We start from the raw sequence: 27868 nt of genomic DNA, 5'->3' as shown, positions 1-27868 counted from the left end.
CAGTGTGGGCAGGTACAGCAGGAGAGGCGAGGTCGAGGCGAAGGAGTGGCAAGAGTTTGTAGAGGGATGTGATCGGGGCCCAGGAGAGGCGAGAGTTCGGGGCCTAGAAGATGTGTGGGCCCAGGGGCAGCACGGGCCAGCCCACACTGCGATATGTGTGTGCACTAGGTCCGTGCAGCAGAGCTGGTCTCCAGTCGTCTTGGTTAATTCTTGCCACTGGACGAAGACCTAGCTCTGTCAAGCCCGTGAGGTGGCTGGGGTGCAACGGCCACCACACGTTAAAAAAATCCACGCACAGGCATCTTCCACTCTTCAACATGTAGTTCGGGATCTGGAATATTATGTCCTTCATTGAAACACCTGTGAACTCATCCCTTTTTGGCATGAAAGCAAGTCATCCTCGTTTCGTGGGACTGCCTATGAATGAAAATAATGAGAGGTATTGATAGAATAGATAGGCAAAAACCAGTAGGAGAGTCAAAAACCGGTAGGAGAGTCAAAAACCAAAGCACAAATTTAAGCTAATTGACAAAAGAATCATGGGGAAGGGATGAGAATTTATTTTTCGCAACAAATTCTTAGGATCTGGAATTCACTCGTTGAAAGAGTGATGGGAGGAGATTCAGTGGTAACTTTGAAAAGGGGGTTGTATATATTCTTAAACAAGAATAATTTGCAGGGCTATGAGGAAAGAGCAGAAAAGTGGGACTAATTGGTCGCTCGTTCAAAGTGCTGGCACAGACTCAATGGGCCGAATGGCCTCTTTCTGTGCTATAAGGTTTCATATGGGGCTGAGTTTTTGGTGCTGCTCATTTCGGGGCGGTAATGGCAGCGTGTTTGTGCCCAGGAACAGTTTGCGCCTCAGTCAGCAAAATTGGGCAGCTGGGCCCCGAGTGTGGGGCGGAGCGCTAAGGGAGGCATTACACACCTCTCTTAGGGCGCTAGGATGGCTGAGTAACTGAAAATCCCAAGTTAAACAGCCGGCCTCGGAGCACACAATGGGACGGCTGGGGTGGGGGGGAAAAACCTGAAAAAAAACACAAAAACATTCCCAATAAATAACTCCCACCACCACAACATAAATCGCAAAAAAAATAAATAAAAACCGTCACGCTTGCCCGAGGTCGACATTACTTCCCTCACAGACGGTACCAGCATGGCGCGCTATGGATCGGGCGGGAGGGGGAGCCAAACATTGAGCCGGTGTCACAACCAGGGGCATTGCATACTGGCTCGCCTCTTCCGGGCGGCAATGCCCCGCACCCCTCAAAACCAGCAACAAATGTCCCGGCAGGGCGCTGGAAGCTGGCCGCCTGCTCAGAAGTGCTTACCACCGCCGTTGCTGCCCCTCTGGGGCGCTAACAGGGGCGGCAGAAGACCGAAAATCCAGCCCCATGATTCTCAAAGACAGGCTGCGACTTTCTTTTCATTGTTCTAAGCCTCAGGGCTGCCACCTTTCAAACAATTGGTCGTATTTTAAATGAGCCATAAACGATGAGTTCTGTAGAGACACACGGCTATTTGCAGACCAGTGATGCCGTAGCAACATCAAACACCGCCAAACAATGAAATGTATTTTTAGTGGTTGGTAAATTAGCTTAAAAACACAATGCAGTGTGAATTAGTATTCAGCAGGAGGCCCTTGCACGGCCCAGCTTGAAGCAACCCTTTGCAGAGAATTATTTATCGAAGACATATTAAGCAATCATTTCATATCATTTCACCATGGTGCATGGCTCGATGTCGGCAGTTCACCATGTCACCCCCTGCCTGCAGCAGCGTAGCTGTAGGAAGCAGTGAGCGAAGGTCAAATGCATCCTCACTGGGATGGGGAACACAGGAACAGGAGTAGGCCCCTTGAGCCTGTTTTGCCATTCAATTAGATCATGGCTGATCAGTATCTATCCGCCTTGTTTCCATAATCCTTAATATCCTTGCCTAACAAAAATCCATTAACCTCGGTTTTGAAATGTCCTACCTTTTGGGGAGAGCGTTGCAGATTTCCACTACCCTTTGTGTGAAAAAGTGCGTCCTGACATGGCCCAGCTCTAATTTTTAAAGTTATAAAAATTCGCTAAGCTCTGGAACTCCCTTCATAAACCTCTCCGGCTCTCTACCTCTCTTTCCTCCTTTAAGACGCCCCTTAAAACCTGCCTCTTTGACCAAGCTTTTGGTCACCTGCTGTAATTTCTTCTTATGTAGCTCAGTGGCAAATTTATCTGCTTTAACTTATAACACTGCTGTGAAGCGCCTTGGGATGTTTTACTACGGTAAAGACGCTATATCGATAAAAGTTGTTGTTGTTATGCCCCCTTGTTTTGAACTCTCCCACCAGAGGAAATAGTTTCTCTCTAGTTACCTTATTGAAGCCTTCAATCATCTTAAGCACCTCAATTAGATCACCTCTCAATCTTCTACACTTGAGGAATGGCAGGAGGTTCTTCACTTGAGCTATTTTTACACACCTTCCAGCAGCAGTTCGGAGCAGCAGCGGAACACACCTCCCAGCCACAATTGGCAAATGGCATGTTGGCCTTCATAGCAAGGGGATTTGAGTACAGAGGCAGGGAGGTGTTATTACAGTTGTACAGGGTCTTGGTGAGGCCACACCTGGATTATTGTGTACAGTTTTGGTCTCCTAACTTGAGGAAGGACATTCTTGCTATTGAGGGAGTGCAGCGAAGGTTCACCAGACTGATTCCCAGGATGGCGGGACTGACATATCAAGAAAGACTGGATCAACTGGGCTTGTATTCACTGGAGTTCAGAAGAATGAGAGGGGATCTCATAGAAACGTTTAAAATTCTGACGGGTTCAGACAGGTTAGATGCAGGAAGAATGTTCCCAATGTTGGGGAAATCCAGAACCAGGGGTCACAGTCTAAGGATAAGGGGTAAGCCATTTAGGACCGAGATGAGGAGAAACTTCTTCACCCAGAGAGTGGTGAACCTGTGGAATTCTCTACCACAGAAAGTTGTTGAGGCCAATTCAATAAATATATTCAAAAAGAAGTTAGATGTAGTCCTTACTACTAGGGTGATGAAGGGGTATGGCGAGAAAGCAGGAATGGGGTACTAAAGTTGCATGTTCAGCCATGAACTCATTGAATGGTGGTGCAGGCTCGAAGGGCCGAATGGCCTACTCCTGCACCTATTTTCTATATTTCTATGTTTCTATGACATGGGGGAGGATGAGCTTAGGCAAGGGGTGAAAATACAATGAAAAAGATGGCTTCATACCTCACAGAAAGGTGTCCTCGAGTAATATATGCAGAGCCCCCTGTGTGCGGCATATTTATTTTCTAAACGTTGACCACAGATAATTATGTTGCGCATTATTATCGGCTTTCAAATGAACTCCCAATGCAGAGGCCATGCTTCTTGATGCAGAGCGGAATGAGTGATTCAAAGCCTCCGTGTGCTGCCCGTCTGTTTATCGGGCACTGCTGCTCCAGTCACTCTTCACTGGAAGCTAGAGTCTTACCATTCCCGTGGCCAGAGGAAATCTGTTACCACAGTCGCACTGGCAAGTGCCGGGGTCTGACGGGACCCGCGGAACTGCGGCTCTCTGATTCCGTCGGGCCACCACTCGTTCTTACAGAGCGACAGCAACTGCAGGAGCACTACATGTCTGCTGGCCTTCACGCAGCAATGAGCGGTGGGCATTAAATGCAACCTTTCCTGTGCCACCCACTCCCTGGGGACAAATAAAGAAAAGGCACTCAGCTAATGTAAATGTACCTTTAGAGCGGCGAGCTCCCACGGAAGGCAAAGAAAACTACATTGATTCTCAATGTAAAAAATATTACAGCCGGAACATGAATCAGGTTTTTCCAATATTGAAAGGAATGTGGATTAACCTAAGACCATAGAATTAGGAGCAGGAGAAGGCCATAAGGCGCCTCAAGCCCACTCTGCCATTCAATAAGATCATGGCTGATCTTCGATCTCAACTGCACTTTCCCACCCGAGCCCCATATCTCTTGAATACACTCAAGGACTGAGCATCCACAGTTCTTTGGGCAGAGAATTCCAAAGATTCACAAGCCTCTGAGTGAAGAAATTCCTCCTCATCTCAGTCTTAAATGGCCGACCCATTATCCTGGGATTGTGCCCCCTAGTTCTAGCCTCTCCACCCAGGGGAAGCAACCTCTCAGCATCCACCCTGTCAATCCCCCTCAGAATCTTAAATGTTTCAATGAGATCACCTCCCATTCTTCTGAACTCCAGAGAGTATAGGCCCACTCAATGTTTCCTCATAGGACAACCCTCTCGTCCCAGGAATCAATCTAGTGAACCTTCGGTGCACTAGATGTGTCCTTTCTCAAATAAGGAGACCAAAACTGTGCACACTACTCCAGGTGTGGTCTCACCAAAGCCCTGTACAATTGTAGCAAGACTTTCTTACTCTTGTACTCCAACTCCCTTGCACTAAAAGCCAACATGCCATTTGCCTTCGTAATTGCTTGCTGTGCCTGCATGCTAATTTTGCATTTCCTGTACAAGGACACCTATATCTCGCTGAACACCAACATTTAATAGTTTTTCACCATTTAAAAAATATTCTGTTTTTCTATTCTTCTTACCAAAGTAATCATAGTTTGCCCAAGTGGGATTTGAACTCACAGTCTGTGGAACTCTAACTGACGTCCATATCTTCTCTGACAAATTCCTCACCTCAACTTGAAAGAAGCTGCTTGTAAAAAATCAGTCTGAAAAAAGTGGTCAGTTAATCTTACCCTAAAGGTGCAGTACAGTCCATTGAATCATTCCCTAATCGAACGTGTTACTGAGAGGAACCATGGGCTCAATTTTCCCCAAAGGTGTTTTTGGCGTACTTGAAGAGTTAGGCCCATTTTTTTGGGGCCTCCCGGTCCACTCCTCTGGCCCGAGTGGCCTCCTGGTCCGCTCCCCCGCCCCTATCCCAGGCCGAGTGACCTCCTCCCTCCCAGTCCCTGCACCTAACTACACCGAAAGGCTTCCCCCCACTCTCTCCTCCTCTCTCTTACCTCTCTTGCTGCTTTCCGGGTTGCACTTACCTGCGCCAATTTTCTTACCTGCGCTGATTTCCTTAACTCTCCAGAAGGTTTTACTGCAGAGGCCGCATATGCTGGCCTAAGAAGAACTGGAGTAATTCTCAGCTGGCCAAACTTGCCTAAATGGCCAGAATTGGCACGATTGGCAGGTTCCGCCCCCTTTGGCTGAAAAAAAAAGTACCTAAAAAAAATCAAAACTAACTGAGTTATGCCGGTGCAAATTGATCGGGGAAACTGTTATTTTAAACTTAGGTTAAAAAAAGCAGCCTGCTCAAAAAAAAACGCCGCAAATCACGGAGGAAAATTGAGCCCTTTAGCTGCTCCTGGCGTGGCTCAGTTCTCCCTTGCTGCAGAGTTCTATACTTGGCACTGCTGGTTCAAGGAAGCCTGGGAGCTGGAATATTGACTGTGCTACAGCCAGAGACCAGGGCCTAGGTTTTTTGCTCAAGTTACACCAGCACAGTGGACGATGTTGGAAGCTTCTTGGGGAGTCGCTCTATTACCTCTCCAATCAGTCTTGCCACTTGGGTATATAATACTTCTACACAAATATTATAATTACACATAGATGATAGGACTACATCATACCATCATTTCAGAATATAGGAACTGGAATAGACCATTCAACCGCTCAAGTCTGTTCCGCCATTCAATCAGATCATGACTGATCTGTACCTCATCTTCATTTAACCACCTTTGCTCCCTACCCCTTGATAGCCTTAGCCAACAAAAATCCATCTATCTCAATTTTTAACATTTCCCTTGACTCTGCAACAACAGCCTTTGGGGGAGAGAGTTACAAAATACCCTTTGTGTGAAAAAATGCTTCCTGATTCCACTCCTGAATGGCCTGGCTCGAATATTAGGATTGTGTCACTTTATTTTGGATTCCCCCTCCAGTGGAATTAGCTTCACTGAATCTACCCTATTGAATCATAAAGACCTTGATTTGATCATCCCTCAACTCAAGGGAGTACAAGTCAAGTTTATGCAATACAGCCTCATAATTTAACCCTTTAAGCCCTGTATTGTTCAGGGTGTCGGTGGGAGATTTAAATTGATTCAAATGCTCAGCTCCATGACGGAAAGTGAATCAGGCGGGATGTGACTCGGGGGAGTGGGACTCGAGGCGGGGGGGGGGGGGGGAGTGTGACTCGCGGAGGGGTGACTCGGGGGGTGGGACTTGTCGGATGGGACTCGGGGGGCGGGGGGGGGGAGTGGTGTCTCGGCGGGGGGGGAGAGGTTGAATCGGGGATGGGGTGGGGGTGTGACTCGTGGGATGGGACTCGGAGCAATGTGACTTGGGCGGGGGTGGGGGGGTGTTGTGAGACGGGGGATGGGAGTTGGTGGGGGGGGTTGACTCAGAGGATGGGACTCAGGGGTGTGACTCGGGGTGCGGGGGAGGTAGGGTGTGGCTCGGGCAGGGGGTGAGTGACTCAGGCGGGGAGGGGTGACTTGGGCGGGGAGGGGGGGGTGGGTGACTCGGGGGGACGATTCATTGTCGCTCATTTCACGTCACCGCCCAAGCCGAATTTCACCCTGATTTCTTTTTAGAATTGTTTTTATTTTTGTTCCTTTTGAAGCTTCTTCTAATCTGCTCAACTCTTCCCAGATCCAACTTCAGACCAGGAACCAGTTCCCGTGGAGAACAATGAAAACGTCAGCCTGGCAGAGCAGATAACGGACGTGGTGAAGCAGCCGGCATTCATCGCTGGCATCGGAGGGGCATGCTGGGTCATTCTGATGGGCTTTAGCGTGTGGCTCTACTGCCGAAGGAAGAAACGGAAGGAACTCAGTCATTTCACAGGTCAGGAGGGTAACCACCACAACAACCTGCATTTAAATAGTGTCTTTAACACAGTAACATGTCCCAAGGCACTTCACAGGAGCGTTATCAAACAAAATTTAACACCAAGCCACATAAGGCGATATTAAGACAGATAGTCAAGGAGGTACGCTTTAAGCAGTGTCTTAGAGGAGAGAGAGGGGGAGTTGTTTAAGGAGGGAATCCCAGAGCTTAAGGCCTAGGTAGCTGAAGGCATGGCCGCCAATGGTGGAGTGATGAAAATCCGGGATGTGCAAGAGGCCAGAATTGGAGGAGCGCAGATATCTCGGAGAGTTGTAGGGCTGGAGGAAGTCGCAGAAATAGGGAGAGGCGAGGTCATAGAGGGATTTAAAATCGAGGCATTGCTGGACCAGGTCCAACGTAGGTCAGTGAGCACAGGGGGAGATTTAATATCTTCTCCACACCCCAACTACATCTCGGCAAGGGGGCAGATGCACTATTCCCACCAACCCGTCTCTACCACAGGGAACAAGTGAGTACATCCACCCGGCTCCCTTTTATATTGGGGTTCCTTGGCCACTTTCAGCACCAGCAGGCCCTTCGTACAGTGCGTCGTTTGGTCTTGTGATTTCCTCAGATTTCTCAGTAGAGTCAGAGGGATAGATCCTGTTCTCTGCAGCTGCAACCAAGGGTTCCGAAGGTTGTGAGGCCTGTCCGGTGCCAGGAATAAAGACATCTCCACGTGACTGGAGAAGAACTTGGAGTGAGAAAGGGAGGATCCAGTTGTCGTGGTTCACGTAGGAACCAACGACAAAGGGAGAACTAGGAATGAGGTTCTGCTGAGAAAGTTTGAGAAGTTGGGGTCTAAATTAAAAAGCAGAACCTCAAAAGGTAATAATCTCTGGATTGTTACCTGAGCCATGCGCCAATTGGTACAGGGATAAGCAGAATATAGAATGTTAAATGCATGGCTCAAAGAGTGGTGTGGGAGGCAAGGGTTTTGCTTCATGGGGCACTGGCACCAGTACTGGGGAAAGAGGGAGCTGTTCTGTTGGGACAGGCTCTACTTGAACTGGGCTGGAACCAGTGACCTGGCGAATTCAATAACTAGGGCAGTAGACAGGGCTTTAAACTCATGAAGGATGGGTGATGGGAGGATTCAGGAATGAGTAAATTTAAAAGCAGCAAGAGAAATGTCAATGCTTTAGAGCAGAGCAGAGTTTTGGATACAAATAAGCAGAGTGGGTCAGGAAGGGACAGAGAGAGTAACAAATGGCATAGGGCATCAGTGACTAAGGTGACAACAGGGAAAAATCGACAAATACAGAGCTAAAGGCACTATATCTGAATGCACGAAGCATTCGTAACAAAATAGATGAATTAATAATGCAGATAGAAATTAATAGGTTTGATCTAATAACCATTACGGAGACGTGGGTGCAAAGTACCAATGGCAACTAAATATTCCAGGATACTTAAGTTTTAGAAGAGATAGGCATAATGGAAAAGGAGGAGGTGTAACCCTGATAATAAAGGTTTGTATCAAGGCAGCAGAGTAAAGGATCTTAGCTCAGAAAATCTACCACTGCTGGTTGGGCCTAGGGAGGGGGAAAACACCCCAAAAAATACCAATAAACAAAAAATAAAAATTCACAAAACATTCACAAAACCCTTACCTACTAAATCGCTGAAACAGAATTAAAAAATAAAAACTTTAACTTAGCTTTGTTGCAGGTCTTCAACGCCGGTTTTTCCCGGCCGCCAACCCCTGACCCAGAACCCCTGACCCCTGACCCGCAGCCAATGCTGCCGAACCCGGAACCATCACCACCCCCATTCCGCCGTCAGACTCCCCAGGCAACCCCCAAGATTCCCCAGGCCCCTTCCCCCGGACTCCCCAGGCCCCCTCCCTCGGACTCCCCAGGCTCCCTCCCCCAGACTCCCCAGGCCCCCTCCCCCAGGACCCCTCCCTCAGACTCCCCAGGCTCCCTCCCCCGGACTCCCCAGGCTCCCTCCCCCAGACTCCCCAGGCCCCCTCCCCAGGCCCCCTCCCCCAGGCTCCCCAGGCCCCCTCCCCCAGACTCCCCAGGCCCCCTTCCCCAGACTCGCCAGGCCCCCTCCCCTGGACTTCCCACGTCCCCTCCCCTGGAGCAGCATTCATCTAACACCAGTAACACTTGCACAATATCTGTTCTTTCAACTCCATTACAGCACTAACTAAACTCATCACCTTGCAGGTAGATGGCCCTGTCCTTAAGACACTGACTGTGTGGGCTGTTCAGCTGATCTTTGCTCCGAGATAGTGAAGCACTGCAGTGATTTACTCAAGGTCACCGAGTAACTCGGGTCGTGAAGTCACATGACGGTGCCATGTGCCTGTTAACATTCAGCCGCCCCTTCCTAGGGTTTAAAAAAAAATTGTTAATGTCTCCCTCTGTATGAGGCCTCCTACAGCACTCAATGTGTGGGGAATCTCCGGTAGTGACCCATGCACAAGTCGTCTGCAGTACAGTGTGCTGCACAGCTAGAGATCTGATTTCTTTCTTAAGTTTAAAAAAAAAATTGGATGTCAGCAATTTTGTTGTTCCAATTTCCTCTCTCCTTTAGTCCTACCTTTGCTCAAACAACATAAATAAATTTTTTTTCAAATTGACATTCGCATGTCTTCCCTCAATCTACGGCACAATAGTTTTGTAACGATTCGGACCTTATCCTGTCACTATAGAGGTCAGAGGTCATTTTTGAGGACGACTATGATGCCCCCTTGTCAATATGGCCAATTAGCGGTATGGCCTGGGTTACACGGAGACCCTCTGCAGTGTCGATTCCATCTGCTGACCATCCTCTATCTTTCTTTTCTTTGCAGCTTCATTTGCGTACACTCCAGCAGGTATGTTATGCAGCCATTTTATATTCTCCCAATATTTTGAACCATTGCCTTGTCATCTAATATACAAAGTTACAACTTCTACAATTGTGAAGGATTAAGCTATAAAGTTCCAAAGCTCATAGCTACTCCCTGGAGTAATAAGTGCATTCTGCAACCCAGCTTTTACACAGCATCCAGATGAGTTTTTTTTTCACAAGGACAAGAAAATTACCTCCACTATTGAGGTTCAGTGCACTCCTATTAAAAGAACTACGAACTAATTCCTGTCTGTCTTTTCAAATTAAATGATTTCTCTGGAATGGTAGCCCTCAGTCCGATCAATTTTATTCAGTGTACGGTGAACCCTTGTGATGCTGCTTTAAGTGCATGCTGGGAGAGCAGAGTTGTTTGGAAACCTGATGACAAAATGGCCGCCTGTCAATGCTGAGGATAGAACTGGTCAATAAAATTGATTTTCTTTTCAAAGAACCACTGTAAGCAAAAAAAAGAGAGAAATAAATTAATGTAGATCAATCAGGCTGGGTCTAGACACCAAAAGGATGGCAATGTAGTGATTTTCATTATGTAAGATAATTCTTCTAAAAGACAGGGGAGTCCGAAATATGGGCTACATCCAACTCACAAGCCCTGACAATTCGGCCCTCAAAGCACATTTTTCTAGTCAGTTATAACTACTGAATACACAATAGAAATGAAACGCAAATGATGCTACAATATGGAAACAGTGGTCCATGTAGTGCGTCAACACAAAACCCAAGCTGCCAGCTTTTTGAGGTGCCCCACAGTTGCACAGAGAGAAAGCCGAGGTGAGAGGTCATTCTAATCCCTAGCTTGTCCTGCTGCAGGGGCCAGTGTTATGGGAGCTCGGACCCAACGTCACAGGTCTCCAGCCCGTTCCTTTTTGCTGCTCCTGAGAATTGGGCAACCCCGGCGATAATGAAGAGGAACATCTATCAGAATAAGTGCAGAAACAAATACAAAACGTTTCCCGAGATTAGTGCTCAACCCTTGTGCTCCCGGTGCGGAGCCACACCCAGCAAGAGCACATACCGGAAGATTGGGAGGGCACTGAGCCCAATTTTCCAACCAACATAGTTGGTGAGCATTGCGTGGCGTGCTCCCAAATATCTGACACGTGCTCGGAATGACCCTTTGACTTCTCTTTCCAATTTGGAAATGTCCGGTTTGCCCAAGAGCTGAACTGGGTCTGTTGCAACCTTCGCCCGCGAGCAGGACACCCGGCAACTGTAGCTGATGATAGTGCCTGGCGCCATGAGACTCAAGAAGGCAGAAGGGGCGAACAAGAATCTCTTTACCATTGTAATGTTTTATGGACGTTCCATGAAATATGAAATATAGACGCATTTATATAGCACCTTTCACAACCTCAGGATGTCCCAAAGCAGTTCACAGCCAATGATGTGCTTTTGGAGTGTAGCCACTGTTGTAATTTAGGGAATACAGCAGCCAATTTGCGCACAGCAAGATCCCGCAAACAGCGCTGTGATAATGACCACAAAATCTGTCTTATTATTATTGGTTGAGGGATAAATATTGGCCGGGACACCGGGCGAACTCTTCTGTGCTTATTCAAATAGTTTACTGGAATCTTTTATGTCCACCTGAGAGGACAGGCTGGGTCTCGCTTTAAAGTCTCATCTGAAAGTCGGCACCTCCGACAGTGCTGCATTCCCTCAATACTGCACATAGTGTCAACCTAGATTTTGTGCTCAAGTCTCTAGAGTGGGACTTGAACCCATAACTTTCTGACCAGAAGCGAGTGTGCTACCACTCCTTATTAATATGAATTAGTTTAAGTTTTGGTGCAACAACGGCCTCCCTGACTTTCTTTGTGTTATGTCTCGAATAAAGCAATGTGACTGAGTACTATAGACGTGAGTAAGTGTGACCTTAGTCTCTTTATTCTAACTGGTACAGCATGGGAGGCCTGCTTATATACAGTGCTCCCAAGGGATGCTGGGATCCCTTGGAACTCCAACAGATGTGCCCTCTGGTGGCGGTAGAATGCTGGTTACATAGTGTTGCATACACAACACTTTGATTACTCTAGGGAGTCGGACAGAAAATTCCCAGAGTTTTTCCTGAATTGGCCATTGGTTTTTCTTTCTCCCTCTTTTTGCCTCTCCCAGAAAACAGCGCCACTAGGGGTCGGGAGGTCAGTGTATAAGGTTGCATTCTGCACTCGAATGGGGCGAGCTTGATATACTCGATGGTCACTTTTCCTCCTCTCTTGTCATATGTGTTCATTATGGTTTAACTGGTATTTGCTTTCATGCAGTGGCTTTTCCACACGCGGAGGGCTCAGGCATCACCAGCAGCAGGCAAGTTACAATCCGCTGAATTTTAAAAAAATTCCACGTACTGTAATTTTCAAGTAGTCACACTGAGCTGTGGTAGTCACCTCCTAATGTCTCCTCCCAGGCCAGGAATCCTGAACGCAAACGTCACCAACTACCCTTGGCTGGCGGACTCGTGGCCAGCCTCCAACCTGATGCGGAACAGCAACGGAAAGGAAACCACTGCCAGCTCCTGCATGGCAAAGCACGATGCCACGGAGCGGTTCTACAACGGTGAGCGTAATGGAGTTGCTTCATGGGTTATTTGTTTAAGAATTCATAGCAGCACATTGCTATTAAGAACTAGTTGGTTTATTAGCAAAAGGTTTAACAATCACACTACACATTACCAGTTCATCCACCAGGCTCACAACCACCTGCCTCATCGTGGATCCCCTGAACTCAACTGGCTGGGGTTTTATTGAGTCTTGTGAACATCATCATATCATCATAGGCAGTCCCTCGGAATCGAGGAAGACTTGCTTCCATTTCTAACATGAGTCCTTAGGTGGCTGAACAATCCAATACGAGAGCCACAGACTCTGTCACAGGTGGAACAGATAGTCGTTGAGGGAAAGGGCGGGTGGGACAGATTTGCCGCATGTTCTTTCTGCTGCTTGTGCTTGATTTCTGCATGCTCTTGCGATGAGACTCGAGGTGCTCAGCGCCCTCTCAGATGCACTTCCTCCACTTAGGGTGGTCTTTGGCCAGGGACTCCCAGGTGTCAGTGTGGATGTTGCACTTTATCAGGGAAGCTTTGAGGGTGTCCCTGTAACATGTCCTCTGCCCAGCTTTGGCTCAATTGCCGGGAAGGAGTTCCAAGCAGAGCGCTTGCTTTGGGAGTCTCGTGTCTGGCATGCGGACAATGTAGCTCTACCAACCCGAGAGCACATTCATCGGTGCTTACATTACAGTGAGTGAGATGCCAGGTTTGTACAGAGTGGTCCCTTCTTCTTCTTTCGTTGGTCGTAGCAAAGCAAATGAAATGTCATTACCCAAGTCAGAGTGCCCACGCTGACAGGCGAGTCATCTCTCGCCATCCGGCGTGTTTGTGCACTTGTGCTGCTTTAGAATATGATATCCCACAGGCACTGGTTTTGTTGTCGTGCTACTGATCCCGCACAGAGAGTGGGAGAAGCCGATTTCACAGGGACCGCTGGCTGCACCCAAGCTGACAGCTTTTTGCTTTACCGACCTGCGCTCCCCACGGGCACGGCTCCCCGCTGGGAGCACTGCTTCGTGCAATCATGTCTCTATGTTTCTCCCGCCTTATTTTCGGTGCCATGTTTCTCAAGCCTTGGGAAACCCGGCTGGCAACTGTTCAATTTAAATCAGGCTCCCGATTGCACTGTTTTACACTTATATAGAATCTTAGTTGGGCCACACTTAGAGCACTGGGCACAGTTCTGGTCTCCATCTTATATAGAGACACTGGAGAACATGCAAACATGATTTACAAGGAAGATACCAGAAGTAAGGTTATATCTACCAGGAAAGACGGAACAGGCTGGGGCCCTTTTCTCCAGAAAAGAGAAGACTGAGAGGTGACTGAGGGCTTTAAGATTATGAAAGGGTTTGACATGGTAGGTGTAGAGCATGTTTCATGTTCGAGTTTTACAGCAAGGCCTCATTTAAATAAAACTTCCTGGACTGCCGTCCGACACACGGCCAGATTTGTTACCTGCCTAACGGGTGGGAGGCAGGGTTTCCCATTTCAAGATATTAACCCCTTGATGACCCTTTCCTGCCCGTCAGGGTGGTGGAGCTGGGATGGGTGGGGCAGGGTTAAAACCGAGGCCGCGATGTGGGGAATGGTGAGCATTAGCCTGCATCGCCACTCTACGACGCTTGGCCTTAATCTTCTCACGTACCCTCCCTCTTTGTCACGTTCCCATTGGGTTTTCCACAAATAACTCACGAGGCCCCGCCTGAAGACATCAGCCCTGCATGAAATGCTGCACCGTCAGTTGACCTGGCATATCGATCTCTACTAATCTGGTGGGTCCCACTAATAGTCTCAAACAGTTTTAGGTCATTCACATCAGGAACAGCTGAGTGAATTATTGATGAGCACTTTCCGCTCTATTAATCCGCGCTCCCTTTGTGCTTTATTGACAAACATCATTGCGTTTGAAATGTTTTATATCCTTTTATGCCTCGATGCAGATGCCGGCATTTCCAACTACATTGCTCAGACGGAGAAGTTTGGAACGATGGTATCGGACGGGCCCATCTACAGCACCATTGATTCTGCCAGCGACGAGATGCATACGTTCAACGGGGCCTTCCCACCTCAGCAGACCACACTATACGCCAGCACGCCCGTGGTGCCGATTGGAGTCCAGAACCAGTACACGGTGGACCCAGTCAACGGGCACTGGGCTGCCCAGCCTGGACCCTCCAACACTCAGTACTCACAGCCCGAGCGCGGCAGGCCAGAAGCTGGTAAGATGTTTGAAAGCTGGCATCATTTTATCAAACCGATTGTTAACCATAATAAAATCTCTTTGGAGCTAGACAGCAGGTCCGTCAACATCTGAGAGAGAAAAGGCGTTAATGTTTTGGGTTAGAGATCCTGGGGTTTTCTGCTGCTGCCTTGGTCTGCCCATGATTTGCTGCCAGTTCATGTTAATGGACAAGAAAATAAGGCCTGGCATGTGCTGAAGCTGTTCAGGATGTTTTACTATTTATCTTCCCTCAAATCATTTCTCTTTCACAGTGCCAGCTATGGCTCAGTGGGTAGCACATTCGCCTATGAGTCAGAAGCTTGTGTGTTCAAGACCCACTCTAGGGAGTTGAGCACAAAAAAATCTAGACTGACACTACAGTGCAGTAGTGAGGGAGTGCTGCACTGTTGGAGGTGCCATCTTTCGGATGAGACATTAAACCGAAGCCCTGTCTGCTCTCAATGGTGGATGTAAAAGATCTATTTCGAAGAAGAGCAGGGGAATTATCCCCAGTGTCCTGGCCAATATTTATCCTTCAACCAACATCACAAAAACAGATTATCTGGTCATTATCACATTGCTTGTGGGAGCTTGCTGTGTGCAAATTGGCTACTGCTTTACCCACATTACAAAAGTGATTACACTTCAAAAATACTTAATTGAGTGTAAAGCGCTTTGAGACTCCAATGGTTCTGAAAGGAGCTATATAAATCCTAGTCTTCCTTTTGCCCCTCCTGAGACTTCCCAAATCATACGCGCTGTAGGATCCTACCACTGGCTTCTGCCAATGCAGCTTCGTAGTCAGGCTGTAGAAACATAGGATCAGGAGGAGGCCATTCGGCCCCTCGAGCCCGTTCCTCCATTCAATGAGATCATAGCTGATCTGCACCTTAACTCCATCCACCCGCTCCACATCTTTTTATACCCTTGGCTAGCAACAATCTATCAATCTAACCAGGAAACTCGGAGAAACAATGGGAGGCAGGCAGAACTCCGGGAAATTTTACGGGGGCAATGTGTGTATATTAATTATGTATATGTTTGTGTGTGTATGCATGTGCGTTATGGGTGTTTGTATGTATGTTGTGTCTGTGAGTTGTGTGTGTGTTATGTGTGTCCATGTCTGTTGTGCGTATGCTCTTTGTGTTATGTGTACATATAGTGGGTGTGTCTGTGTTTGTCTGTGTGAGTGAGTGTGTGTAGACATTGGATGAGGACATCAGATGCTCGATAGTCAAATAATCTGTTGCCACATGAAGAGTGGTCACCTGGGCAGGGTGGTTGCCAGAGCCCAGGGTATTATACCCAAGTGTGAATATACACTCGCAGAAGAGCAAGGGAGAAAATTGGCCTTCATCTAGCTTGTAAATGATGACAAGGTCTTACTAAATAATATAGCTTTCATTTAGATAGTGTTTTGTTGTGTCACTGAAATATCTCAACATGATTAATACTTAATAATTGCAGTGATTGTAGGAGATGGACCTTTAAATGTCTCACCTGAAGGGCACGAAGGGGCTGAGGATTCATATATTTTTTTTGTTCATGGGATGTGGGCGTCGCTGGCAAGGCCAGATTTATTGCCCATCCCTAATTGTGGTGAAGCCGCCTTCTTGAACCGCTGCAGTCCGTGTGGTGAAGTTAATCCTACAGTGCTATTAGGGAGGGAGTTCCAGGATTTTGACCCAGTGACGATAAAGGAACGGCAATATATTTCCAAGTCAGGATGGTGTGTGACTTGGAGGAGAACGTGGAGGTGGTGGTGTTCCCATGCGCCTGCTGCCCTTGTCCTTCTAGGTAGTAGAGGTCACGGTTTTGGGAGGTAGCAACTAGTCCAATACAAGCCAGAAACAGATCGGGCAATGATTAGTGAAAGCAAGAGCCTGAATATACTAAGCAACGTTCTCCCTCCCACAGGTGGGAAAACTGGGAAGCAGAAATTAAATGCCAAACCAGTGAAAGCCACACCACTAAACTGGACGGATTTGCTGCCACCCCCTCCGCCCACTGTGGACATCGACTCCTACGAGGATGAAGAGGAACTGGAGTATGGGTATGTAACGCGACATGCGAGCATTCACTGTAAATGCACTCAAATGTAGGACCTGGAAACCTATAAACATGGGGGCCCTCACCCCTAGGCCCAGATCAAGGGTCTTGACCAAGTTTCCTGCGGGTTGCAGACCTAAAGCTAGCCAGAATTCGGCACCGATTGGCGCTACATTGGTAACCTTGATCAGAGAGGCCATGAGGGTGTGGGAAATCTGAAAAAGAAAGTAATTCCTAAAGGGAATGGGGTCAAATTTCCCTGGGCTGCGAATGTAGCACGAACACTGGAATCAGGAGGCATCTTTTCCATCTTAAATAGGCATTACAACAGTGACTACATTTCACAAAGTACTTCATTGGCTGTACAGCACTTTGGGACATCCTGAGGCCGTGAAAGGTGCTATATAAATGCAAGTCTTTCACTTTGTTTCTCGGACCCCCGCCTGCCTTTAGCCGGAATCTCAGCGATGACCTGTATTGTCGTTGTTAATATCACGACGGCGAGTTGGAGGTGGGATTTTGCTTTTCAAGATTTTAATCCCTCGGTCGACTCTTTCCTGCCTGTCCAGGATGGGGGGTGAGGGGGTGGTGGGTGTGTTTGAGTAATCCGGTATGGGCAAGGGTCTGCGACTCAATCCTTTGAAATCCCTGACATACTATTGCCCTTACCCCTGTAATTCAGCAATGGCAAGGCTCACATGATTCCAGTGTAATATTGAATGAGTGAGAATTGCTTCCCTTCTGGTTTTTTGCTGGAGAGTAAGTTTTGCTGCCATTGTTTTGAAGCCCCGGCCTTGACGAGTGGTGCCCCCCGCTCCCTGAGAGAACCTACTTAGTAGAAGGCGCCCGCGAGGAGGAAGGCCCGCCCCCACCGCCCCGCGGAGAGGCATCATCCCCTGCTACTTCATACGGGCAGCAATCCACAGCGACACTGACACCGTCACCTCGGGAAGAAGCGCGGTCAACGGGGCACGGGGCGACCGAGGACATTCCACGGCTGCATCAGTTCGAGATTCCACATTTACCCCGGTGAGCGTGCTTACAAGCTGGCCACTATACGCACAGTGTGCGATTTTGAAGGTCTTACTCTGTGACAATTGAGAGAACTAACTAAAGAATACGATTGAGAAACGAAGCTCTGATTATTGCACAAAGTGGTTTGCTAGATTAAATGCTGTTATTTTACTGTTATTTTACTCTTTCCTCCTTTAAGACGCTCCTTAAAACCTACTTCTTTGACTGCCAGCATTTCGTCTTGTGTAGCTCGATTTCAAATTTATTTGTTTTGTCTTAAAACACAGCTGTGAAGCGCCTTGGGATGTTTTAATACGTTAAAGGCGCTATATAAATACAAGTTGTTGTTGTTGTTGTTGTTCAAATCTCTTCATGGCCTTGTCCATTTATATCTCTGCACTCCTTCAACTCTGACCTTGTGTGCATCCCTGTTTTTCATTGTTCCATCATTGGTGGCTGTGCCTTCAGATGCCTAGACCCTAAAGTCTGGAATTCCCTCCCTAAACCTCTCTGCCTCTCTACCTCTTTCTCCTCCTTTAAGTTGCTCCTTAAAACCTAGCCAAACTTTTGGTCACCTGTTCTAATTTCTCTTTATGTGACTGTGTCAAATGTTGTCTGAAAATGCTCCTGTGAAGCACCTTGGGACATTTTACGATGTCTGTGGTCATCAGTTTTTGCCATCTCTACTTGTTCTGAGAAGGTGCTGGTGGGCCTTTTACTTATAACACTGCCATCCTTGTGGTCCCACAAAGAAAGTGTCTAAAATGTCAAAGTATAAAATGTAGAAAGCTGCTTTATGTCCCAGTGCTGATCACTCACCTTGATAGCTGCAAAACATCACAATAAACTTCAGAGCTGTCACTGACAAAGGACGGACATGAAAAGGATGCTGTGTAGCAGTGCTTCAGTGAGTGGTAAAGGCTGAGCTCACTATTGTGATTCATGACCTCAGCCATTATGGGAGAGCCTGTTCAGTTCAGCCACCTTCCTTATAGGAGGGACACTAAATGAGTGGTTCAGTCAGAAACTCATGCTTCTCTGCTCCAGAACCAAATGTTCATGTTACTACATGAATGAAATTCGAGTGCACGTCAAAGAATGCCCAGGATTCGGTTTTGTAACACTGGTAGGGAATGAAGATGCAGCATGGAGCACACTAAATGAAGCAGGATGAAGGACTACTTCAATCTGCCAGCAAACCTCTTTGATGCAGTTTTGAATATAAGCACAGGACCTAGTGGAGATCAAGAGGTATGGAGAGAAGTCAGGAGTGGGGTACTGAAGTTGCATGATCAGCCATGATCTTATTGAATGGTGGTGCAGGCTCGAAGGGCCGAATGGCCTATTCCTTCACCTATTTTCTTATGTTTCTATGATGGCTAGTCCTTTTAAGAACAGATACAGGTCCCTTTAAGAATTCCTGTACAGCTGCTTCAGATATTTGAATAGTGGTCTTCAACTCATTCCATTGGCTATTGGTACTCAATCATGAACCAATCAAATGGTTTTATTTGAATAAATTCTGCGCTGAAAGAGCAGAGAAGATTAAAGAGGAGAATTAATAGAGATGTTCTAAATCATGAGTAAATAAGGAGAAACTGAAACACAAAGGTCGGTAACCAGAGAACACAGATTTAAAATAATTGGAACAAGAACCAGGGGATGAGAAGATTTTATTTTTACACAGCGAGTTGTTATGATTTGGAATGCACTGCCAGAAAGGGTGGAGGAATCAGATCCAATTCTAACTTTCAGAAGCGAATTGGATGCATACTTGAGGGGGAAGAAGTGGTAGGTCTATGGGAATGAGCAGGGGAAGTAGGAGTAACTGGGTATCTCTTCCAAAGCCAACATAGGGATGTTGGGCTGAACGGATTCCTGTGCTGTATGATTGTATGATTCTATAGGCCTCAATAATCGTTGTGGGAGGGGGTGGTGGTATTGTGTCAGTCTCTTGCCATATCGCTGGCAGAGGACCACTGTAAAATGACAGGGGCCAGGGTGAGCCAGACCTGTTTGCACATCTGCTGCATTTACCCATTGAGCGGGGAGGGTGGGACCTCAGTGTTTGAAAGATTGCCTTTTCCTAATACAAGTTATGCTCCTGTTTCAGGCGACTCCCGGTGGGACCAGTCCCCCTGCCCAGGCCCCCGACCCCTCCACTGTCGCAGAGCAACCCAAACGTGAACGGGAACGAGGATGCTGCCGCGGAATCCGCTGGCCCACACCGGCACGGGCACAAACGCAACCTGAGCCAGACACCGGCAATTAGCACCGAGAACGTCAACGTACCTGGAGCAGGTGAGGCACGGCACTCAGCCATGGACAGGGGAAAGGGAGCAACTTTACCTCAGTAAAAGTCTGCAAAAATGGCCAAGTGCTTAAATGCAATGAAAGCATCTGTTTAACAGATGTTTCACAGATGTGCATTTAGCAGTAGTTCACCAGATGTTTGTGTAACAGATGTTTAACACTAGTTGTATTCTACTATATTAAGTTACACCGATTGAATGTAACCACTTTGAGCAATCAATGTTGGAGAATACCTGAAATCCTATTTTATATCAAAGCTTTAAAATGTAGTGTTCCACCGCACTCAATGTGACCACACATTCTAAGTATTGTATAGAGATGGTGGCTAATGCACAATGTGACCAGCTTTCTGCCAGCGGAAGTCATGAGTTCTATCAGTTTGAAAACTGAATCCCGCCCCCCTACTCCCCAGATGCTCAATTGCAGATCGGTACTTATGGACAAAGTTGAAATAAGTCTTTCTATTTTCCATTTCTGGTCCCCTCCTCTCCGGAAGATGATGTGCCTCGCCTTGGAGCATGTTTCCATGGTCAACAGCCTTGCTGCATGACATTACTCCAATGGTCATTGTGTGAGCCTAGATAGTGATAGTTGGCAAACTATTCTGCAATGGAAGGCACCACAGTTAAGCCAGATTCTATCCTCACCTAGCACCCACACTTTCCTATGGGCGCAATGGTGGGGGGGGGGAGGAGGGGGTGGGGGTGGCAGGGAGGTTTCGTTGATAGCAGGCATTCAGCTTGATATTTTTCTCCCTCCATAGTTTGGGATTCCTGAAACTAATTGAAGCACCTAACATCAAAGCAAGACCTTCCTGGCCTATTTGGCTCGGTACTGCATCACAGACTACATTTACTCACTGAGCAGCCGAGGGAGTCCACTAGGTCATGTGCTTACATTAAAAAACTGCATCAAAGAGGTTTAACGGCAGATTGAAATAGTCCTTCGTCCGGCTTCATGAACATTTATCATGCTCCATGCTGCATCTTCATTCCCTACCAGTGTTACAAAACCGAATCCTGGGCATTCTTTGACGCGCACTCGAATCTCATTCATAGAATCATAGAAACGTACAGTACAGCACAGAAGGGAGTTATTCGGCCCATCGTGCCTGTGCTAGCTCTTTGAAGGACCAAATGTCCATAATCTCACATTCCCTGCTCTTTACCCATATCCCTGTAAGTCCCGCATCCTCAAGTACCTGTCCAACTCCCTTTTAAAATAATTCTTGGATTCAGCTTCCACCACCATGTGAGGTAGAACGTTCCAGATTCCGACGTTATAACAGTATTCAGGATCCAGGTACTTTGCGTGTTATAACGAGGTGCGTGCAATTGGCAGTGTGTTGGAAACTAACGTGAAATATAACACAAGTTGAGATTTCAAGACATAGTGATGTTGCAGATCAGATTCAGCATCGCTGTTAGGATCGACAGCCTTGTGATCAGGGCGCCATGTGTAGCTCTTTCTCGATGTGCAAACAAGTTTCCAATTCAACATGCTGCAGTGAAATGTCTTCAACCCCCCCACCCCCCCTCCTCAAAAAGGAAACATAGAACTGAAAATGTGTAAAGGAATCCAGCGTGAGGATAGACTAGAAAGCTACACAATGACTTATTGATACATACTTCATTATTTTGGCATTAAGTGGCATTATTTAAATGCTACATCTGAAATAGGCATTTAATATACTTTAGGTAAGTGGAATTTTTTTTAAATTTGTTCATGGGATGTGGGCATCACTGGCAGGGCCAGCATTTATTGCCTGTCCCTAATTGTGCTTGAGTGGCATGCTCAGCCATTTACAGGTCAACCACATTGCTGTGGATCTGGAGTCACATATCGGCCAGTTCGGGTAAGGGCTGCAGATTTCCTTCCCTGAAGGACATTAGTGAACCAGATGGGTTTTTATGACAATCCAGTAGTTTCATGGTCACCATTACTGACATTAACCTTTATTCTGAATTTATCTGATTATATGAATTTAAATTCCCCAGCTGCCATGGTGGGATTTGAACTTCTGTCTTTGGATCATTAGTCCAGGCCTTTGGATTACAAGCCTAGTAACATTACCACTATGCTACCATTCCCCTGGGACATATGACAGTTATTGTGCGTAGAAAGGATATCTGGTCATTGCTAAGTTAGCTGACCTTAACCACAGCAGTAACTAGGGTGCTATAATTGGCCATAAGACTCCATGGCATCGGGAAGGGGGAAAATCAGCGAGGGATGCTGCTCCTGATTCAAATGCATTGTCTGTATCCATGTGGGCATTGGCCGGGGACAGGAACAAGCTTGACCACAATGCCCTCCATGGTTGAATGCCCCGCTGGCACTCAGCAGCATGAGTGGCAAGTGGGGAACAGCCGGTGATTGTACTACCAGAGGCTACAGCCCATGGAAGCGTAATGCGAGAGTCGGTGCCGTCGGGAGGAGAGGTGGCTGGACAGAAAGGGGAAAGGATCCTGACCGAACGGGGCTCCTGGGGTTATACTCAGTACGGCACAGTATGACTTAATGCCCTTTGGGGGATAAAATGCTTGCAGAATCCAGCCTGCAACTTCCAGGGAAGCAGTTTTAATCTGCAACGTTCGAGATATCCTGAAAATCTCACTCTCCATTCCAATTTTCCCTCCATTCCTGTGGTTGGACTTTTCCTGCCCATAATCGTTTCCTTTATCTGATTTGCAGGGAAGACGAGACACACCCCGGTGATGGGGACCAGCAGCGTGAACACCCCACCCAGCCAAAAAGCCCGGGCGAAAAAGAAAGCCAAGCCGACCCAGTACCGCCGTGACCTCTCTCAGGGGGGTGAGTTCCATGCCAAGCTTCGAGTTTGGAATGACAAAAATCCTCTCTGAACTAACTAAAATGAGGGCAAATTTTCTCCTTCCACATTCCAAATGGACTTTTATCCTCACACGCCGGAGTGACTTACTGGAATGAGGGAGCCCTCCCGCTTACTAACAACCATCTTTCATTACTCCCGATGCAACCTGGTTTAACATTTTAAAATCCCAGTCACGTTGCACATAGGAATCAAGACCAAGTAGAATGTTCAGATGGAGCGGGATTAGAGGGCAGGGGTCAACTGGACCAGGGCTCACAGATGTAGTTCAGCCTTCATTTTGAAGTCATAGGGTGGAACCTTCAGCTTCAGTGGGGTGTAAATCAGGCAACGATGGTCACCGCCCGTTTATACAGTAAATTTACCTTTCCATTTACTTTGGATGGGGTTTATAATGGGCAGCTGTCCAGCTACCATTCATTTTACACTCATGCCAAAGTTGAAAATTTCACCTGTAGATTCTGTCAGTATTTTTATATTACATAGAATTTAAAGCAGAGAAACAGGCCATTCGGCCCAACTGGTCCGTGCTGACGTTCCCACCCCTCTTCATCTACCTATCAGCATAACCTTCTATTCCTTTCTCTCTTTGTGCTTATCTAGCCTCCGCTTAAATGCATCAATGCTATTCGCCTCAACTACTCGCTGTGGTAGCAAGTTCCACATTCTAAACACTCTCTGGGTAAAGAAGACTCTCCTGAATTCCTTCTTGGATTTATTGGTGACTATCTTATATTCATGGCCCGGAGCTTGGGTCTCCTGCATAAGTGGAAACATCTTCTCTACATCATGCTAGAATCTGAAATAAAAACAGAAAATGCTGGAAATCTCAACGGGTTGGGCAGCATCTGTGGAGAGAAACAGAGTTAACGTTTCAGGTCTGTGACCCTTCATCAGTTCTAATGAAAGGTCACAGACCCAAAATGTTAACTCTGTTTTTCTCTACTTCGACCCTTTCAAACCCTTTCATTATTTTAAAGACCTCGATCAGGCCATCCCTCAGCTTTCTCTTTTCTGTAGAAAAAGAAGATAGCCTGCTCAGTCTTTCCTGAAAGTTGTAAACTCTCAGTTCTGGTATCATCCTTGTAAATCTTTTTTGCACCTTCTCCAGTGCCTCTATATCCTTCTTATCATCATAGGCAGCCCCTCGAAACGAGGATGACTTGCTTCCACGTCAAAAAGGAATGAGTTCACAGGTGTTTCAATGAAGGACCTAATATTCCAGATCCCGAACTACATCTTGGAGGGTGGAAGATGCCTGCGCGTGAATTTTTTTAACGTGTGGTGGCCGTTTCACACCAGCCACCACACGGGCTTGATAGAGCTAGGTCTTGGTCCAGTGGCAAGGATTACCCAAGACGACTGGAGACCTGCTCTGCTGCACGGACCGAGCGCGCATACATATAGCAGTGTGGGCGGGACCGTGCTGCCCCTGGGCCCTCGCCCCTTCTGGACCCCAGACTCACGCCTCTCCTGGGCCCTGGTCACTTCCTTCTGCAAACTCTTTCCGCTCCTTCGCCCCTTCTGCTGTGCCTGCCCGCACTGCAATCAGCGGCCTGGCTTGCAGCCGTCGCCCTCCTGCAGTGGTATACCACCGCACGTTGCTCCCTCTGATGGCCCTGGCCTGCTGATAGTCTTGCAGGCCGGGACCGCTCCGATTTCCGGGGGTAGGTCACAACTGTGCACAGTGCTCCAGGTGTGGTCTAAGCAAGGTTCTAGACAGCATTAACATAACTTTTTAATTCTAATCCTCTAAAATGAACTCTAATGCTTTGCTTGCTATTTTATGGCCTTATTAATCTGTGGCACTACTTTTAGTGATTTGTGTATCTGTACCCCCAGATCCCTCTGCTCCTCTTGTTTTCCAAAGAATATGTGGCCCCCTTATTCTTCCTTCCAAAATGCACTATCTCATACTTATCTATACTGAGATTCATTTGACAATTACATGCCCATTCTGCAAGTTTATTCATGTATTTATTGGTGTCATCGGCAAATTTTGAAACAGTACTTCTGATTTCCGAGTCCACATCTATTGTGTAAATAGTAAGCAACACTGGTCCCAGCAGCAATCTCAGTGGAACATCACTTTCCACCTATTGTCAGGTCTGTGCATCTACCCTTAACCTCCTACTCGCTGTTTTCTGTTTTGTTACCAGCTTGCTATCCATTCCATATCCCGACTCCGCATGCACTGACCGTAGTCATGATATTATTTAAAGATTAAATAGTAAATTTGGGAAGCAAAGATGTATTATTAGAAGGAGCATAGGACTTTCTCTGCAATATGGGCTAATGAGTTGGCAGATACAACGCAAGCACTCTAGTTCCACCGCTGGTGAGAGGGTGTAATTACAACATGACATGTTTACATAGGAAGTTTGCATTATAACTGTGGACATAGTAATGGAAAGCTTGACAGATTCTCCAGGTAGTTTAATCATTGCCATAGGGTAACAGAAATTCAGAAGCAGTAAATTTGTGTCCTGGAGCAGGGCACCTAACTAATATTTTGGGCCAATTTGGATTAAATGGTTCAGCCAGTTTTCTCTTTTGGCCCTTCTAGTTTCACCCCTCCTGGCTCCGTTGGGATTGTGGTTTCACAGACACTAGCAGAGGGGGTAGAAATTCGTCCTCATTGCATCTCTTTTCCCGCAGAAAAAGGGGGCCAAAAAGGACCAATGTTGGGGGGGGGGGGGGGTGAAAATCATCTCTGCCCGATGTGTACCTACATTATGGGTGCCGTCATGTTGGTAAAGGCAGGTTTGTTGGCATCGAGGCTGGCCGCCTAAAACAGGCAGTAGGCCCCTTGCATATCAGGGTCCCAGCAACTGTTTTGAGGCCCTGCTTGCTGAAACTGGTTTGGATTGAGCAGAGTAGAATCTGGGCCAGCACTGCTCAGGGTTCTGAAACTGTCGCTGTGGCACCAAAAAAATTTGTTTCTTCTTAAAAAACTGAGCCGGAAATTGCGGGCTCGCCGGGTGCATACGATGTGCACACGCACCCGAAGAGGCCTCGCAAATGCTGGTTCTCGGCGCGCAATGTGCATGCATCAAGAACCAGCTTTTGCAATCTGTCAAAATGTCTTTTGACCGATTGCATGCATCCCTGCAGGAAGGACATCCGCGGGGCAGAGATTCGGGCTATTTGCTTTTACCAGTGTAAGAGTTTAAGACATAGAAAAATTAAATGTTATGACTTATTTTTATATTAAGCTCAGAGCTCCCATTACTATGAATGAGACTACTACATAGTGATTGGTGGTGCAGGCCCAAGTGATTCCAGGATACGCATACGATCCTGGAAGACATGTTCCCGTACGCTGGACTGCGAAACTAGGCCTCTGAGTGCAATCCTACATTCCTCCGGGCCCACCAGGTATTTTCGGTCGGAGGCATTCGCCCACAGGATGCCTCTGACCGCAATTATCCTTCCACTGTTTTTAAAACGTTCCTGTGACACCAGAAGGAGCAAGCATGCTCCCTCAGCTCCACAATATACCGATCACCTCCTGCCCTGTTGCTGCTCCACCCACTGCCCACCCCAGGGATTTACCTGTGAGATGTTGCCAGCGGGGCAAGTGGCACAATTCTCATTTTCTACACACAGGGAGCTGCGTGACATGTAGAGGCAACTCGCCCCATTAACATTAGCAACTCGCCCTCAAAAGTAGTAATCTCAGGATTGCTACCAGTGCCACGTGCTAGTCAGAGTAGGAATCGCAGGATAGCTCAGGTGAATACGTGGCTTGAGCAGTGGTGCAGCAGGGAGGGATTCAAATTCCTGGGGCATTGGAACCGGTTCTGGGGAAGGTGGGACCAGTACAAACCGGAGGGTCTGCACCTGGGCAGGACCAGAACCAATGTTCTAGGGGGAGTGTTTGCTAGTGCTGTTTGGGAGGAGTTAAACTAATATGGCAGGGGGATGGGAACCTATGCAGGGAGACAGAGGGAAACAAAATGGAGACAGAAGCAAAAGATAGAAAGGAGAAAAGTAAAAGTGGAGGGCAGAGAAACCTAAGGCAAAAAACAAAAAGGGCCACTTTACAGCAAAATTCTAAAGGGTCAAAGTGTGTTAAAAAGACAAGCCTGAAGGCTCTGTGCCTCAATGCGAGGAGTATTCGGAACAAGGTGGACGAATTAACTGCGCAGATAGCAGTTAACGGATACGATGTGATTGGCATCACGGAGACATGGCTCCAGGGTGACCAAGGCTGGGAACTCAACATCCAAGGTTATTCAGCATTTAGGAAGGATAGACAGAAAGGAAAAGGAGGCGTGGTGGTGTTGCTGGTTAAAGAGGAAATTAATGCAATTGTAAGGAAGGACATTAGCTTGGATGATGTGGAATCGGTATGGGGGAGGAGCTACAGAATACCAAAGGGCAGAAAACGCTAGTGGGAGTTGTGTACAGGCCACCAAATAGTAGTAGTAAGGTTGAGGACAGCATCAAACAAGAAATCAGGGATGTATGCAATAGAGGTACAGCAGTAATCATGGGTGACTTTAATCTACATACTGATTGGGCTAATCTGACTGGTAGCAATGTAGTGGAGGATTTCCTGGAGTGTATTAGGGATGGTTTTCTAGACCAATATGTTGAGGAACCAACCTAGACTGGGTGATGTGTAATGAGAAGGGACTAATTAGCAAGCTTGTTGTGCGAGGCCCATTGGGGAAGAGTGACCATAATATGGTAGAATTCTTTATTAAGATGGAGAGTGACAAAGTTAAATCAGAAACTAGGGTCCTGAACTTAAGGAAAGGTAACTTTGACGGTATGAGGCGCGAATTGGCGAAATTAGACTGGCAAATGATACTTAAAGGGTTGACGGTGGATAGGCAATGGCAAACCTTTAAAGATCGTATGGACGAACTTCAACAATTGTACATCACTGTCTGGAGTAAAAATAAAATGGGGAAGATGGCTCAACCGTGGCTAATTAAGGGAAATTAAGGATAGCATTAAATCCAAGGAAGAGGCATACAAATTAGCCAGAAAAAGCAGCAAACCAGAGGATTGGGAAAAATTTAGGATTCAGCAGAGGAGGACAAAGGGTTTAATTAAGAGGGGGAAAATAGAGTACGAGAGGAAGCTTGCTGGAAACATAAAAAATGACTGCAAAA

The 27868-nt window shown here is 47.1% G+C and overlaps 1 protein-coding gene across 1 annotated transcript in view; it reads left to right on the top strand.

The window, feature by feature from the left end:
• Positions 1–27868, top strand: part of robo3 (roundabout, axon guidance receptor, homolog 3 (Drosophila)) — a 332776-nt gene that overhangs the window by 283100 nt on the left and 21808 nt on the right. Inside the window, exons 18-26 of the mRNA XM_070892823.1 lie at positions 6648–6842; positions 9688–9711; positions 12011–12053; positions 12154–12302; positions 14235–14513; positions 16433–16568; positions 17351–17593; positions 19692–19879; positions 22586–22705. Of these exons, the coding sequence (XP_070748924.1) occupies positions 6648–6842; positions 9688–9711; positions 12011–12053; positions 12154–12302; positions 14235–14513; positions 16433–16568; positions 17351–17593; positions 19692–19879; positions 22586–22705 (1377 nt within the window). The remainder of the gene's footprint in view (positions 1–6647; positions 6843–9687; positions 9712–12010; positions 12054–12153; positions 12303–14234; positions 14514–16432; positions 16569–17350; positions 17594–19691; positions 19880–22585; positions 22706–27868) is intronic.

The sequence above is a fragment of the Pristiophorus japonicus genome, chromosome 11 (genome assembly GCF_044704955.1).
Source record: "Pristiophorus japonicus isolate sPriJap1 chromosome 11, sPriJap1.hap1, whole genome shotgun sequence".
In the NCBI taxonomy this organism is placed as follows: domain Eukaryota; kingdom Metazoa; phylum Chordata; class Chondrichthyes; family Pristiophoridae; genus Pristiophorus; species Pristiophorus japonicus.
The sequence above is the reverse complement of the archived record's forward strand: the minus strand, read 5'-3'. Positions and strand labels throughout refer to the sequence as shown.